Source organism: Apium graveolens, chromosome 4, assembly GCF_009905375.1.
Source record: "Apium graveolens cultivar Ventura chromosome 4, ASM990537v1, whole genome shotgun sequence".
Taxonomy (NCBI): Eukaryota; Viridiplantae; Streptophyta; class Magnoliopsida; order Apiales; family Apiaceae; genus Apium; species Apium graveolens.
The window spans coordinates 24,871,726-24,886,252 of record NC_133650.1 but is presented as its reverse complement, the minus strand read 5'-3'; the positions used below and the strand labels follow the sequence as shown (position 1 = coordinate 24,886,252).

Below are 14,527 nucleotides of genomic sequence, written 5' to 3'. Positions count from 1 at the left end.
TTTGTTACAAGTGCAATTCGAAAGGTCATTATGTGAATTAGTGTCGAAACCCGAAGCCTCCTGTTACATGCTTTAAGTGTGGAAAGACCGGACACTTATCGAGGGATTTCAATACCCCCCAGAAATAACAAGTTGATGTAATTGACGGCCGCCCCTTACAATCAAGCGATGACATCTTCTGTTCCAATTCTTAAACTACCTTCAAATCAACCTTCTGAATCTGCAACTCCAGTGTTTCCTCCTATCTATCCTGCTCAGGCCCGGACATTTAACATGAATATTAAGGATGCTGTTCAGAGTTCTGAAGTTGTGGCAGCTACGCTTTCTGTCAACAATGTCAATACTAAAGTGCTATTTGATTCCGGAGCCACTAGATCTTTCATATCTGAATCTTTTGTTGGCAAGTTAAATTGTGAAATTGAACTGTAAGTTGAACCTCTATCTATCAATGTGGCTAATCAAGAACAAGTATCTGTTAAAAGTATTTGCCCCGGTGTAAAGTAGAGATTTTAGGCTATAGTTTCCCTGCTTCCCTTATACCTTTTCGACTTGGAGAATTTGATGTTATATTAGGAATGGATTGGCTAGCAGAGCATGGTGCTCAAATAGATTGTAAGAAAAAGAAAGTGATTCTTAAGACCCCTCAAGGAAAGAAAGTAGAGTTCAAAGGACAGAAACAAGTTAAAACATTTTTGACAGTGATTCAAGCTAAAAAGTTGTTAAGACAAGGATGTGAAGGGTATTTGGCTCATGTAATCGATAGATCTAAGGAAATGCCGAATATAGAAAGTATCCCAATAGTTAGCGAATTTCTCGATATATTTCCGGATGAACTTTCTGGATTTCCGCCTGACCGTCAAATTGAGTTTTCTATCGACTTAGCGCCCGGCGTGGAACCTGTATCGAAGGCATCTTATCGTATGGCACCTGCAGAAATGAAGGAATTGGCCAAGCAACTACAAGAGTTATTAAATAAAGGAGTTATAAGGCCGAGTGTATCTCCGTGGGGTGCTCCAGTTCTATTTGTGCAAAAGAAATATAGAAAGTATGAGAATGTGCATTGACTATAGAGAGTTGAACAAATTGAAAATTAAGAATAGGTACCCTTTACCTCATAGTGATGATTTGTTTGATCAACTTAATGGAGAACTTACTTTTTGAAGATTGACTTACGATCATGATATCATAAGTTAAAGATTAAGCCGGAAGACATACCAAAGACTGCTTTCAGAACCAGGTACGGACATTACGAGTTTCTAGTTATGGCATTCGAATTGACAAATGCGCCATCCGCCTTTATGGATCTGATGAACCAAGTATTCAAGGAGTATTTGGACAAGTTTGTCATTGTGTTCATCGACGATATTCTAATATACTCAAAAATCGAGGAAGAACATGTTGAACATCTGAGAATAGCTTTGGAGACTCTAAGAAAGAAGAAGTTATATGCCAAGTTTATGAAGTGTGAATTCTGGATATGAGAAGTTCAATTTCTAGGGCATATCGTCGGAAGTGAAGGTATTCGAGTTGATCCCGTGAAGAAGAAGCTGTAACGAATTGGGAAAGGCCGAAGACCCCGACTGAAGTTAGAAGTTTCATGGGACTGGCCGGATATTATCGATGATTTGTGAAGGATTTCCCAAAGATTGCATGACAAAATTGACCCGAAAGAATAAGAAGTTTGAATGGATGGAGAGTTGTGAAAAGAGTTTTCAAGAATTGAAGCAGAAGTTAGTCACCGCTCCAATATTAGCCTTGCCAGATGATCAAGGAGACTTTGTAATATTCAGTGATGCATCACACAAAGGATTGGGTTGTGTTTTAATGCAGCACATGAAGGTGATAGCCTACACGTCAAGACAACTGAAGCCTCACGAGCAAAGGTACCCAACACATGACTTGGAACTGGCTGCAATTATATTTGCTTTGAAGCTGTGGAGACATTACCTATATGGAGAGAAATGCGAGATATATACGGATCACAAGAGCCTGAAGTACATTTTCACTCAAAAAGAATTAAACATGAGGTGACGAAGATGGTTGGAGTTGATTAAGGACTATGATTGCATGATCAATTATCACTTTGGGAAAGCGAACGTAGAAGCGGGTGGGTTAAGTCACAAAGAGAGATTAAATGTGTTGACTATGGCCCAAGAATTATCAAAGGAATTTGAGAAAATGGGAATTGAGATTCGAGCCCCAAGTGCACCGACGAACATGATTTGTACAATAACTTTTCAACCAGAATTATTATAAAAGATTAAGAAGTGACAAGAAGAAGTGATGAATCATAGAATGAATGAGTTGACTGGAGAAGAGATTTGCACTCAAAAAGATAATCAAAGAATTCTAAGATTCTCATCCAGGATTTGGATACCAAATATGGAAGGATTGAATAATGAGATTTTGAAGGATGCTCATAACTCAGAATTTTCTATTCACCCAGGAAGCACAAAAATGTACCAAGATTTGAAATAGAAATTTTGTTGGCCAAATATGAAGAAGGAGATTGCATAATAGATTAGTAGATGTTACACTTGCCAAAGGGTAAAAGCCGAACATCAGAAACCGAGTGGACTAATTCAACCCTTAGAGATACCTGAATGGAAGAGCACATTGCGATGGACTTCATAGTTGGATTACCAAGGACAAAATCTAATCACGATGCTATTTGGGTAATAATCGATCGATTGACTAAGTACGCTCATTTTCTACCGATCAACGAGAGATTCTCAATGGACAAGCTGATTCATATGTATCTAAAGGAAATTGTTACTCGACATGGAGTTCCAATATCTATCGTGTCGGATAGAGACCCTCATTTCAACTCCAGATTTTGGAAGCAATTTCAAGAACATTTGAGAACTCGACTCAAGATGAGCACTGCCTATCATCCAACACTACGCCATAGATTGGATTCCGTAACAGTTCACACTAGGGTTGCAAACAAAAGTGTAATAATAGCCTTCTAAACCCATGTCTATCGCAACCCCTATTTTTTGATGTTGCGGTATAGTCAAAATGTGTTACCAAAATGACATAATGATTAAAGATGATTTTTTAATTTAACTAATTAATAATTATTACAACCATAACTTATTCTATTATTCAAAAAAATTAAAAAATAGTGTTATATATTCGCTAAACTACTAAATTGTTAAATTATTAGATATAATATATTTATCCTACTAAACTACGACCACATGTTGTCCTATTTTTTTTAAAAATTTATTATTATATATTTAAATAAATAATTTTAAAATTATAATATAACTTGATAAATAAAAAATATAAATATTAACGAAAACCGTACGATATCCGCATCTATTCACATACATCAAACAAAAAGAAATATATATCTTCACTCCTAAAATCCTAGTGGTATTAAAGTATTTTCCGGTGACAGATTTCCGGGGTGGATAATTGGGCAGTACGCATTTGTGCGAGGGGTATTGAAAACGGTATTTTCAACCAACCGACCCGACAAATGGCCCCTCTTTACACCAAAATTATTTTTTACATTTTTTCAAAAAAGACCCAGCCTTTCTCCTGCTTATTTCACCAAATATTTCCCCTCTTTACACCAAAATTATTTCCCTCTTAAACCAAAAAATCTGATCCCCCTTCCGCCCTTTCCTCTCACACTCACAGTCCCACTCTCTCACTCATGTCTTTCTATGTCCGGTCTCTCTTTCTCTCTCTCAAATCCCTTTCCTCATCTCACATTATATCTCATCATCTTATATTATTTGTAATTAGGATTTTAGGGTTTAAATTGAACCCCAAATTGAAGAACATCTCAATTAATCAAACTGCAGCTTTGAGAAACCCTAGTTTCATGATACGTATAGTGTTTGTATCTTTCGATTTATTTTTTTTCCTAATTTTTTTTCCTAATTTTTTTGTTCTTTTTTACAGATCTGAAGCTTTCTTCCCAAGCTATAGACAGACCTTGTGAATTTTCGTTACTTCAATTGTACCGCTAATGCTGATACTAAAGATACTAAAGGTAAGCACAGAACACCCTTTATTTTTAATGTAAGTTTTGTTTTGTGATTTGGGTTTTTGTTGCTTGCTCACCACCTGTTTGATGAAAGTTTTGTGAGAGTTTGATGGGGTTTTTATGTTATTGTTGAGTGGTTGAGTTAATATATGTTGTTATTAGGATTCCCTTGCATTGTAGCCTATTAGGTATTTTTTGTTTTATTATAATCTATGATATAAGAAATCAAAATTTGAGTGAGTAGAAAATACAGGTTGAATTTGATTGAATTGCTAAAGAAAGCCAAAGACGAATAAAAAGAGAATGTACTTGTTTTCTGTTGATTGGAGTTGTAAAATCTTTATGTTTTGGTTGCATGGTTTGCAAAGTCATATCTTTGTATATGAGTTTTGAAAGTCTATATATATGATTTCTTTTTTGAACAAATTGTGAATTTAAAATTACACAAAAGTTGCATTTTGAGACATATGTGTAAATATCAGGGTGGGCCGGTGGGGACTTTGTTGGATTTCTGATTGTATTTAGAAAAGAAGAATATGTTAACATTACGAAAAGAGGACATTTCCTCCTTTCATATTTACTGTGTGCTAACATATCCATATTACTAGATGAAGCAAGTGAAGACGTAGTACCTATTGATGTGTGGGAAGAGGAAGATGAAGCTGAGCCTGAGGTGTGTGTGTTATGCTGGCATGTTTTTTTTACTTGATTATTATCCATATGCACCGCTTGCTTATTTGCTAATATGGCTTCTTTTAATTTAAAATATATAGATTGGTGATGGAGGAGACGGGGGTGGAATTGTTTTACACAACTATTCCTGGGGTGCCCGGGCTCTATTTATTGCCCAGGAGGTCTTGCCTCAATTTGGTGATAACATAGAGCTATTCTCTTTTAAAACTACGCCTCGTAGATACATTTATGTCAGACTCGATAAACTTCCAAACAAGTAAGTTTTGGAATGTATATTAAAGTGAATCTTTTTTTTTATTTTAATAAAGATGTTCTGCATATTGTAATCTATAGTTTATAAGCTTCCCCAAAATCTTCAAGATAATAAAACAAAACCCGAAAAGAACAGTATCAAAAGATATAAATGTGTTAATTGGATCCCGGCATTGTGGTAACTGCAAATGTTGTTTTTCATCAGAAATGGATGTCCAGAAATAGAGGTGATTGAGAGCTACAATCGTGAGTATAAAAAACGATTGGATAAAGCAGGAAAGGAGGGAGAACTACCTGAAGATCTGGCTATCGAAGTAATAATCTGAAATTGTCAACTTTTTTTTTTATTTTCCCATTTCCAAGTTTTCCATGTACATGGTAGTATCATATACTAGATCAGGATATTTATATCTAGTTGTATGAATGAATTCCTTTGTTTTCTTTTGTAGGTATCATCTCCTGGTGCAGAGCGGCTCCTAAGAGTACCGGATGACTTGCAACGGTTCCAAGACATGCCTATGAGAGTTAGCTATGTAGATGATGTTGACGCAAAATTCCCCAAAAAGACTATGATTTTCTACCTGGATGCCATTGAAACAGAATCAGGGAGCTGTATGTGGAGGCTGGCAGATGTGAAGGAAAATAGGGACCCTGCTGCTAAAGGTAGACCCTTTAGCCGTAAACAGAAGGATTGGAGGTTAAAACTTCCCTATGGCATGGTTAAAAAGGTAACATTGTATCTGGATTGCTGATTATGGGTCTACTCCTAATAAACTACGGTACTTTCACGCTAGCCAAACAGTTTTTTTGGTATATAGTCTACTTACATGATGAACACCGTGTTAAAAGGAGGATAAGAGTGGTATTTTAGCATATCTCTTGAGGTTACTGTATCACCTACCTTTTGAATATGTGTATTAGCATAATTGAAGGCATATTTTGTCAGTTGATTTAAAAAAAGAAGAAAGAAAGTCATAATTTGTCAAGGATACTTGCCTTCAGTTAGCATTTTGCCTATAGGTATCAACGTGCTTATGCTTACATATTGATTTCCAATGTTACCTTTGTTAGCAATTTGTCTTTTTTCTTTGATATTTCTAGTATGACTTGTTCTTTCAAAAAGTTACTATTCAATTGTTAGGCTGTTATAAACATAGTCCATGTTTAAGTAATTTTTGGTATTAGGCATGGTACTGTGCCCGATCTTACATTATTAATGAATAGGCGTAGCAGGCTATTAGATACTCTACTCTATAAGGCTACATCTAGCTATGAAGAAAAAAAGGGTTGTATGGTTGCTCTATAAGTGTAACTATTTGAAACAATTCTTGTCCAAATCTTCCTACTTTTTAGGTAAATTGGTTTGGAAAGAAAATCAAAATGTATGCATTTCTTCCTACAAAGGAAGAAAAAATGAGCAGGACAATAACAAAGCTTTCTAATTCATTTTGTTGCAACTTATTTACTTATTCAACTTCTTTTTTGTATACACATTTCGTACTTAACGGTTAAAGTTTTCTAGAAGATCATAAGTGGATAAGAGATGGTCATTTTGGCAGGGTTATATACTTGTTTTTCTCATTTGTTGAATATTCAGACTTAATACATCACTTCTTCTGGTTAACAGACTTGATGGGCGAAAAGAGGGATCTGAAAGGCAAAAGTTAGTTGACAGGTTCAATGAACCTTCAAATAAGAGGGTTAAATGCACTTTAATATCAACTAGAGCTGGATCTCTGGGGATCAATCTTCAGGCTGCTAACCGTGTGATTATTGTTGATGGTTCTTGGAATCCAACACACGATCTTCAGGCTATTTATCGGGTGTGGAGGTTCGAAACATTAAAGTTGTTTTAATGTACATCCGTTTCTTTGACTGTTGAATTCATATCGAAATTAAAAATGCCTCGTAATGTTCCAGGTATGGACAAACAAAATCGGTATATGCATACAGACTATTGGCACATGGTACTATGGAGGAAAAAATTTATAAACGTCAGGTACCAACACTAATTTAAGAGTACTTGAATATTTGCATCTGGGAGATTCTAATAAATTTTCCGTTTAATCAGGTGACTAAGGAAAGCCTTGCGGCGAGGGTACTTGACAGGCAGCAAGTACACATGACCATTTCTAAAGAAGAGATGTTACATCTCTTTGATTTTAGTGATGACGAACACTGTGAAACACTCCCTGAGATAAATCACTTAAATGAACATCAAACTAAGCCTTATAGCAGCCGTGATAATGATATTTATCATTCTCGTTCTACTTTGTTTTTCTCATTACTACTATGTTTAGATTTGAATTGTAACTTTAACTTGTTTAAACTTCCGTTTTTGTTTTATGGTTGGTAGACAATTAGTGGTATAAGGATGTTAGTATGGTGATGGTAGTGGTATTATGGTGATGGTTGGTGGACTGATGTTTATGGTTTATCCATTGTGGATTGTGTTGGTTTAAGACAATGGTCTTATTTATGGGCATGTTAATTTACAAATAGTTCCTAGCATTTTTTTTATAAAAGCGTTGCAATAGGTCTTTATAGTGTTGCTAATAATCACTAAAAAAACGTTGCAAAAACACTAAAAAGCGTTGTAAAAAACACTAAAAAGCATGACAAAAAATAGCAAAAAGCGTTGCAAAAAACACTAAAAAGCGTTGCAAAAAGGTTGCATCGATACCCCACATGTGGGCCCCATTGTGGGGCCCACAAACCCTACTGTAACACTTTTTAAGAGCTATTGCAGCCCCATTGGTGTTGCAATAGCACATTTCTGTAACGGATAAAAAAGGGTTACAATAGGGTGTCACCGGGGTTGCAAAAAACTCTATGGCAACGCCTAAAATTGCAACTCCGGAAAAGAGTCGCCATAGCCTTTTTTTGACCTTTAGCAACGCTTTTTTGGCCTTTAGTTATGGTTTTGTGGGGTTGCGAAATCCAATCTATGGCGTAGTGCAAAGATAGATGGACAAAGTGAGCGCACGATTCAGATCATAGAAAACATGTTGAGATCTTGTGCTTTGGAATTCAAAGGGAAATGAGATGAACATTTGCCCCTAGTAGAATTTTCGTATAATAATAGCTTTCATGCCAGTATTGGAATGCCCCCGTACGAAGCACTTTATGGAAGAAATTGTAGATCACCTATTTATTGGGATGAAGTTGGAGAGAGAAAAATAATTGGCCCCGAACTGATTCAACAAATGAAAGAAGCAGTAGATTTGATTCGAAATCGATTCATCGCGGCTCAGGATAGATAGTGAAAGTATACTGATCCACGCAGAAAGGACGTAGAGTATAAAATTGGAAAAAACATTTTGTTGAAAGTGTCGCCCTGGACAGAATTAGTTAGATTTGGCAAAAAAGGAAAGTTAAGTCCAAGATTTGTCGGACCTTTTGAGATTTTGGGTAAAGTCGGAAAAGTGGCGTACGAGTTGGCCTTACCGCCTCAAATGCAGCACATTCACAACATTTTTCATGTATCATTGCTTAAAAAGTTCAACTCCGACGCTAAATGTATCATAGAGAATGAACCAGTGGAGATTGAACCAAATTTTTCTTATGTAGAGCAACCGGTTAGCATTCTAGATAGAAAGGATAAAGTGCTAAGGAATAGAGTAGTTCCTTTAGTGAAAGTTTTGTGGAGAAATCCCAAAGTTGAAGAGTCAACATGGGAATTAGAAAGTGATATGTTATATAAGTGTCCTCATCTGTTTGCTTAGATTCTGGGGACAGAATCCTTAAAGAGGGAAGGTTGTAACGCCTGTAAATATGTAATATGATAATCTATTTTGTGCTATAAATTTTTTGTGTGAATCCAATGTGTTCGTATATATTCTTCGTTGTATGGCATTCCGAATATCGCTAGGTTATTTAAGCGTATTATTTAGCGCACGCAAGCTAATTTCGTTACGCGAGTAAATAATATTTTAGTTGTTGTAGTTGCGATTAAGCGATAGATTATTATTCGGCTTAGAATGAAATTATTTGCATTTTCTTATGAGGTTTAGAATATTTATTATGGTTTGTTTAATAGAGTATTGACATTAGAAAAATTCTTTTAAAATATATTCTTGTTCAAAATTTTTGAAAACACTTTTATAAAACTTCTAAAATTTCATAGTATTTTTGGTATTAATTTTGTGATTTATGAAGCTATATTTTATTTACTAAAATTCATTCTTTTTAATCCTACTCTTATTAATTATTGAATTACTAGTATACCCTTGCATGCATTTTAACTTACAAGAGAGTCCAAGGCTAGTATTGTCCATTCCAACCCCACTAACTTGCAAGATTACTTCTTTAACCTTGCATGCATTTTTCTCACTATTAGCAAGAAGGATATTATTGAACATTCCTCATTCCACTACCTTTCTAGTCAAATTAAAGAGACAAAAACCAAGTGAGTGCCCTCATTTTCATCAACACAGCCACTCAAACACCCTCTCCTCTCCTCTCTTTACTCCCTCTCGGCCGAAGCCCATCCCCACCCCCATTCTTGCCATTTTCTTCATTTTTCTTCGTCTTCTTTCACTTTTCAAGTTAGTCAAGCCAAGAACTTCATCATTTAGTGGAGTAGCATCATTTTGAGGTGAGTTTTATGCTTGCATGTTGAAGAAGCCGAGGTTGAGACCTTGGTTCTTATGAACTTAAGGTTGCAACCATGGTAGCATATAGAATGAACAAGATATGATCTTGGGGAGATGTTACACTTCTATTTTACCGAGTCATACTCATTGTTCATAAATATTTGGCAATGATTTCTTAAGAGCCGGATGTAAAGTGTTGATTTTGAGAAGTTTTTATGAAAAAGGACCATGCATGTTGATTTTTGACATCTTGCTCTTCATAAATGTTGTTTTATTAAGTCTAAACCCTTACATGCAATTTTTCCTTCAAAGATATCTTAGGTTTAGTACTTGCATGTTGATTTTAGTACTTGCATGTTGATTTAAGCACTTGCATGTTGGATATAATACTTGCACGTCGACTCAAAAGTGATTTTCAAAGTAGAGACCATACTTGTTGATTTTGTGCCTTGATACTTGACTTGTAAGAGATTGCATGCTGTGGTTTTTGATTATAAAATTCTAGATAAAGTATTCCAAGATGATAAGTGATTATATTCAGTAGATATCCAGTTATTATTTTGGGTTTATAGTTCGAATTATTCTTAAAAACTCGAGGACATCATGTTACTATTATAGTTGATCTTTTAAACTCTTGATACTTTATTTTTGTGAGTTGCATGCTATGATCCCTTTGATAAAATTCTATTTTAAGTTATATATGATGAAATGAGCTTAAGGTCAGTAGGTGTCATGAAGTTACCATGCATGCATACTTCGAATTCTTGCTTAAAAATGCTAAGTGTTGGTTTGTCTTGTGATGTATTACCTTTCTTGTTTTTATAAGAGATCTTCATACTAAATAAAATTGCAAATGAGAATTATAAGTTGTTAGTCAGTAGGTATTAGTGTATGTTAGAGCTTGCCTTGGTTGGTTGTCGATTTTTATTTGGTTTTGGTGTAATGAAGGGAGTTAAGGTGGAAGGAGTCGCATTGATCTTAGTTGGGCAGATTTTTGTACTAGAAGTTTAGGTAACTTTAGGTGAGTTCTAGCATGGCCTTGATAGGCCTGAGATCAAGGGAGTTGGGCCTTGGTTCATACTTGAGTCCAGTAGCTTTAGATTGCATAAATCTTGCATTTGGTTAGGCACACACACAAAAACCCGAGAGCAACTCAAAATTGGGCAGATTTGGGTAAACTTGACTTTTGGTTGATTCTCATCATGTCATAGGTTAGGCCTTCATGCGGCCTTGGAATAAATAGATGTAATGAAGTCTTAGGAAGCTTAAAAAGTCATTAAAACCAATAATTGAACTAAATAAGTGAGTTTTAAGTTGGTAAAGTTAAGGCAGTTTGGAAATAAGGGAATGCAATTTTGTGTCAACTTCCACTTGAGGCCTAGGAAGGCCTGAGTGAGGCCTTTGAGTCATTCCAACTTTGAGAGTCATTTTAGAGCCTTAATAACCTTTGAGAGTTAGTTTGGAGTGAAGGCCCTAGGTTAAGATACCTTATTTCCACCAAAACACACGAGAGTCACCATTAGAGTTGGTTTTAAAAGCTTTAGAGAGCTGCGTTGCATTTGTGTGTCTTTTAAGTGAGGCCTTGATGTAAAACCAATTGTTAAAGTTATATTAAAGTCATAAGAAGTCATAGGAGTCATAATATAGCAAAGGCCCAGGTTAAAACTTCATATTTTTGCCAAGGCACACAATTGGTGCCAAGGTGTGCATTTGGTAAAGTTTAGTAGTATGCATTGTATTTGTGAGTCATTGGAAGTGAGGCATAAATGTGCCTTGAGTTGAGTTATGTTAAGGAGGATTAGGAGTATTGGTCATGATAATTGTATATATGTGATTAAATGCTTAAGTGACTAAGGTCGTAAATGGAATCTAAATGTGTACTATTAACTAAGTAATAAATTGCCATGTCATTTCTTTCTATGCGTTATGTGGTTTATATGGTGCATATTTTATTTGTAATTAGTATAATTTAAGTGTATATATATAAGTGTGTATATTTATATTTATAGTATACGCGAAAGGGTATTAGCAAGAGTTGTAATGAGGATACTATTTATCATAGGTTCAAGTAGGAGGCCAGGAAAGGAGCCCATTGACGATTCAAATCAAGTACTCAGTAAGCGTAGTCCAGGAAAGTAAACTCTCAACTTACCCCTATAATTCTGTTACTTGTGGTTAAAAACCCTGTGAATGCATGACTACAGTTTCAATAAGATTAATTAGTCCATGACATCACCCAATGATTAAGTCTTGAATCTAATTAATCTCTTCCATACTTGAATTGATTCCTTTTCCTCACTATTTACCTCATATCCATGTGAATACCCTACAGCAGTTCCTTAATAATCCTTGTGAATCCTAATACCCTCAAAACGTATTATCATTTCCTTTAGAAACTCAAACACTATTATCATGTCCTTCATTTAAACTTTGACAATACCAACCCTTGTTATCTTGTCCTTGATCAAGAACCCTTTTAAAATTAAAATGAATTATTAAAATAAATTGCTTGGTATGTTTTGATAAGACTGAGGCGCCACTCACTGTTAAAACCTCAGTAGCAGGGAGCCTGATGGTTTTTATATGGCCAATTTGTGCCGAGGATCCTCAAAGATTATGAATCACTTGTTATGTGGAGCTTTGATGTGGGCTGATCACCCCTCATTGGTCATAGCGTTGTGTGATTTCCAATTACATTCACCCATTATAACTTGGTCTTCTATTTGATATTTCATATTGCTGATTTATCTTCTGTTATCGTTTTATCACGTTTATGATGCATTGTTATATACAGTTATTCAATTGCTGAGTGTTTTGCTCATTAATATTTTTATTGATGTTATTCCTTCAGTGAAACCCGAAGATGGTTCGTTTCAAGCAAACCGGCGTAAGATTTCTGGGGACTTGGGGTATGCCTACCGTCAGATATTGGAGCAGGTAGGGAACTAGTAGTTCCCTAAGGGTTGTAAACTTTGGGTTTAAATTTTGGTAGTAATTTGACTTAAGATATTTTTGGTTTGTAATAATGAAAATGTTAGATGTTGTTCAAACTCATTCCTGTGTATTCGGGGATTGTGGATAGGGGTTGTAGCCTTAATATTCTATCTTTTGTAGTACCTTACTGTTTAATTATAATTATGCATATTTCTACTAGTTAGTAGTGTGGGTCTGTCACATTCAAAGTCTTATTTTCATTCTTGCATATTCAAAACACAGTTGTATATTTAAGAAAGAACTTTTCATAAAATTAAAAAGAAATCAGAATTTCATTCAATACCCCTTCTGTAATTCTGTTGTTGCATTGTTAGGGAATAACAATCACTATGACATACAGGAAGGGAATCAGAAATAAATTCATGAAATGGAGATATAGTGAACTGAGACATAGTGATTAAATATGAAACTAGAGATGTATTACTATCTAAAGATTAAAAGGGAAAGATATTTTCAGTGAAAACTAAATCTCTGGAACCAGAAACATTTCTTGGACTTTAAACACATGACTCTGCATCCTTTCCATTAAAAGAATTTCCCAGAATAACACATTTAATGGCCTTAGGAGAAAATTTACCTGGCTTACCATAAATTGGAGATATAACGTAAATAGCCAAAAAATTTAGTGTAGAATAGTTTGGAGATTTGTGAAACAAAATCTCATAAGGATACTTGTAATTTAACATTGGTGTAGAGTGGCTGTCATAACACAATCTCCCTAAAAATAATTTGGTAGATATGACTGAAATAGTAAAGCTCTTGATATATTTAGTAAGTGTTGATGTTTTCTCTCGGCAGTGCCATTATGGTGAAGTAAATGAGAACAGGTGAATTGTTGAATAATCCCCAAATTAAGAAAGTATTATTGAAGGTCTTTCTTTAAGAATTATGAACCATTATCAGATCTGACAATTTTAACAGATTTATGAGATTGATTTTGAACAAACATAATAAAGTTATTAATTAATTGAGGAACATGAATTTTGGCCAAACAAAGAAACAACGAATTACATTGGAAAGAAACGTCCATTATAGTTAAGAATTGATTACAATGACCATATGTAGTATGTCTAAATGATCCCCAAACATCACAGTTTATAAAGTCAAACATTGCACTAGTCTTGGTTTCTCTAATATTTGAAAGGAAGCCTAACTTGTTTGACTAAATGACAGACTTTACAATCATACATTACAAACTTATGAGATATATGGTGTAACACCCCCTTTTTAATAATAAAAGGAGATATTACTTAAAATCCATAAACCCGTAAACAAAGCACTAATATATTTTTAAATATTAATTAAAAGTCTAAAATCTCCAAAAATAATATTAAATCTCCAAAATGTCTAACCCAATAATATAAATGCCTAAATCTTAAATAATTAAGTCTACATATTGATAAATTCTGAAATCCTAATCAAAAAAATGGGGTAGCTCACTATCATACAGTCCTAGATCCCCTAAGCACCTGCCAGAAAAAGAATACGGCATGAGCCTAACGCCCAGTACGGATTTGGAATACTTTTACAACTAATAATAAAACAATAATTTTAAAACAAGCATGACAGAAACAACGAGGGGTAAGGATATTTCATACCGAGATCAAAATAGATACAAATACACACATCATATGGTACCTAATGAGTGCAACAAAATGGATAACGTGTACGGCATATACAACGTCACCATAAGTCAAATCACAAATCAAACTGTGGGTGCACCCTTGTATCCTGAACAAATATCAAATGCGCAAAAGATCCTCCCAAGAGCCAACGGAAGAATACGCCATGACCAATCACACTGTCACGAAAGTGTCATGTCACTGGTGCCGCAATGACATGGCTATAATACCCCTACAACTGGTTAACTCGGTATACCCTATATCACTCTAAGGGTTTAAAATAAAATATTCTCGCAAAATTTAAAATCACCTGATACAAGTAATTCAGATTTGCAAAACATAGGGTATCATAAATAATATATGAAAAC

At 34.9% G+C, this 14,527-nt stretch overlaps 1 protein-coding gene and 1 long non-coding RNA gene across 2 annotated transcripts; both read left to right on the top strand.

The window, feature by feature from the left end:
• Nucleotides 1-575: 575 nt before the first annotated feature.
• On the top strand, nucleotides 576-5,936 carry LOC141718429 (uncharacterized). The gene is made up of 5 exons (XM_074520810.1): nucleotides 576-918; nucleotides 4,612-4,676; nucleotides 4,777-4,952; nucleotides 5,154-5,262; nucleotides 5,398-5,936. The coding sequence occupies exons 1-5, from the start codon at nucleotides 576-578 to the stop codon at nucleotides 5,698-5,700; spliced, it is 996 nt and encodes a 331-aa protein (XP_074376911.1). The 3' UTR covers nucleotides 5,701-5,936.
• A 180-nt stretch (nucleotides 5,937-6,116) lies between these two features.
• LOC141716702 (uncharacterized) lies at nucleotides 6,117-7,422 on the top strand. The gene is made up of 3 exons (XR_012573296.1): nucleotides 6,117-6,779; nucleotides 6,869-6,947; nucleotides 7,020-7,422. It is a non-coding gene; the product is annotated as an uncharacterized LOC141716702 (long non-coding RNA).
• The last annotated feature ends 7,105 nt before the right edge of the window (nucleotides 7,423-14,527 follow it).

Coding starts and splice junctions, on each gene's coding strand:
- LOC141718429 (XM_074520810.1), top strand. CDS start 576: ATGGATTGGCTAGCAGAGCATGGTGCTCAAATAGATTGTAAGAAAAAG. Junction 919..4,611: donor TGTATCGAAGGCATCTTATC/GTATGGCACCTG, acceptor CCATATTACTAG/ATGAAGCAAGTGAAGACGTA. Junction 4,677..4,776: donor AAGATGAAGCTGAGCCTGAG/GTGTGTGTGTTA, acceptor TAAAATATATAG/ATTGGTGATGGAGGAGACGG.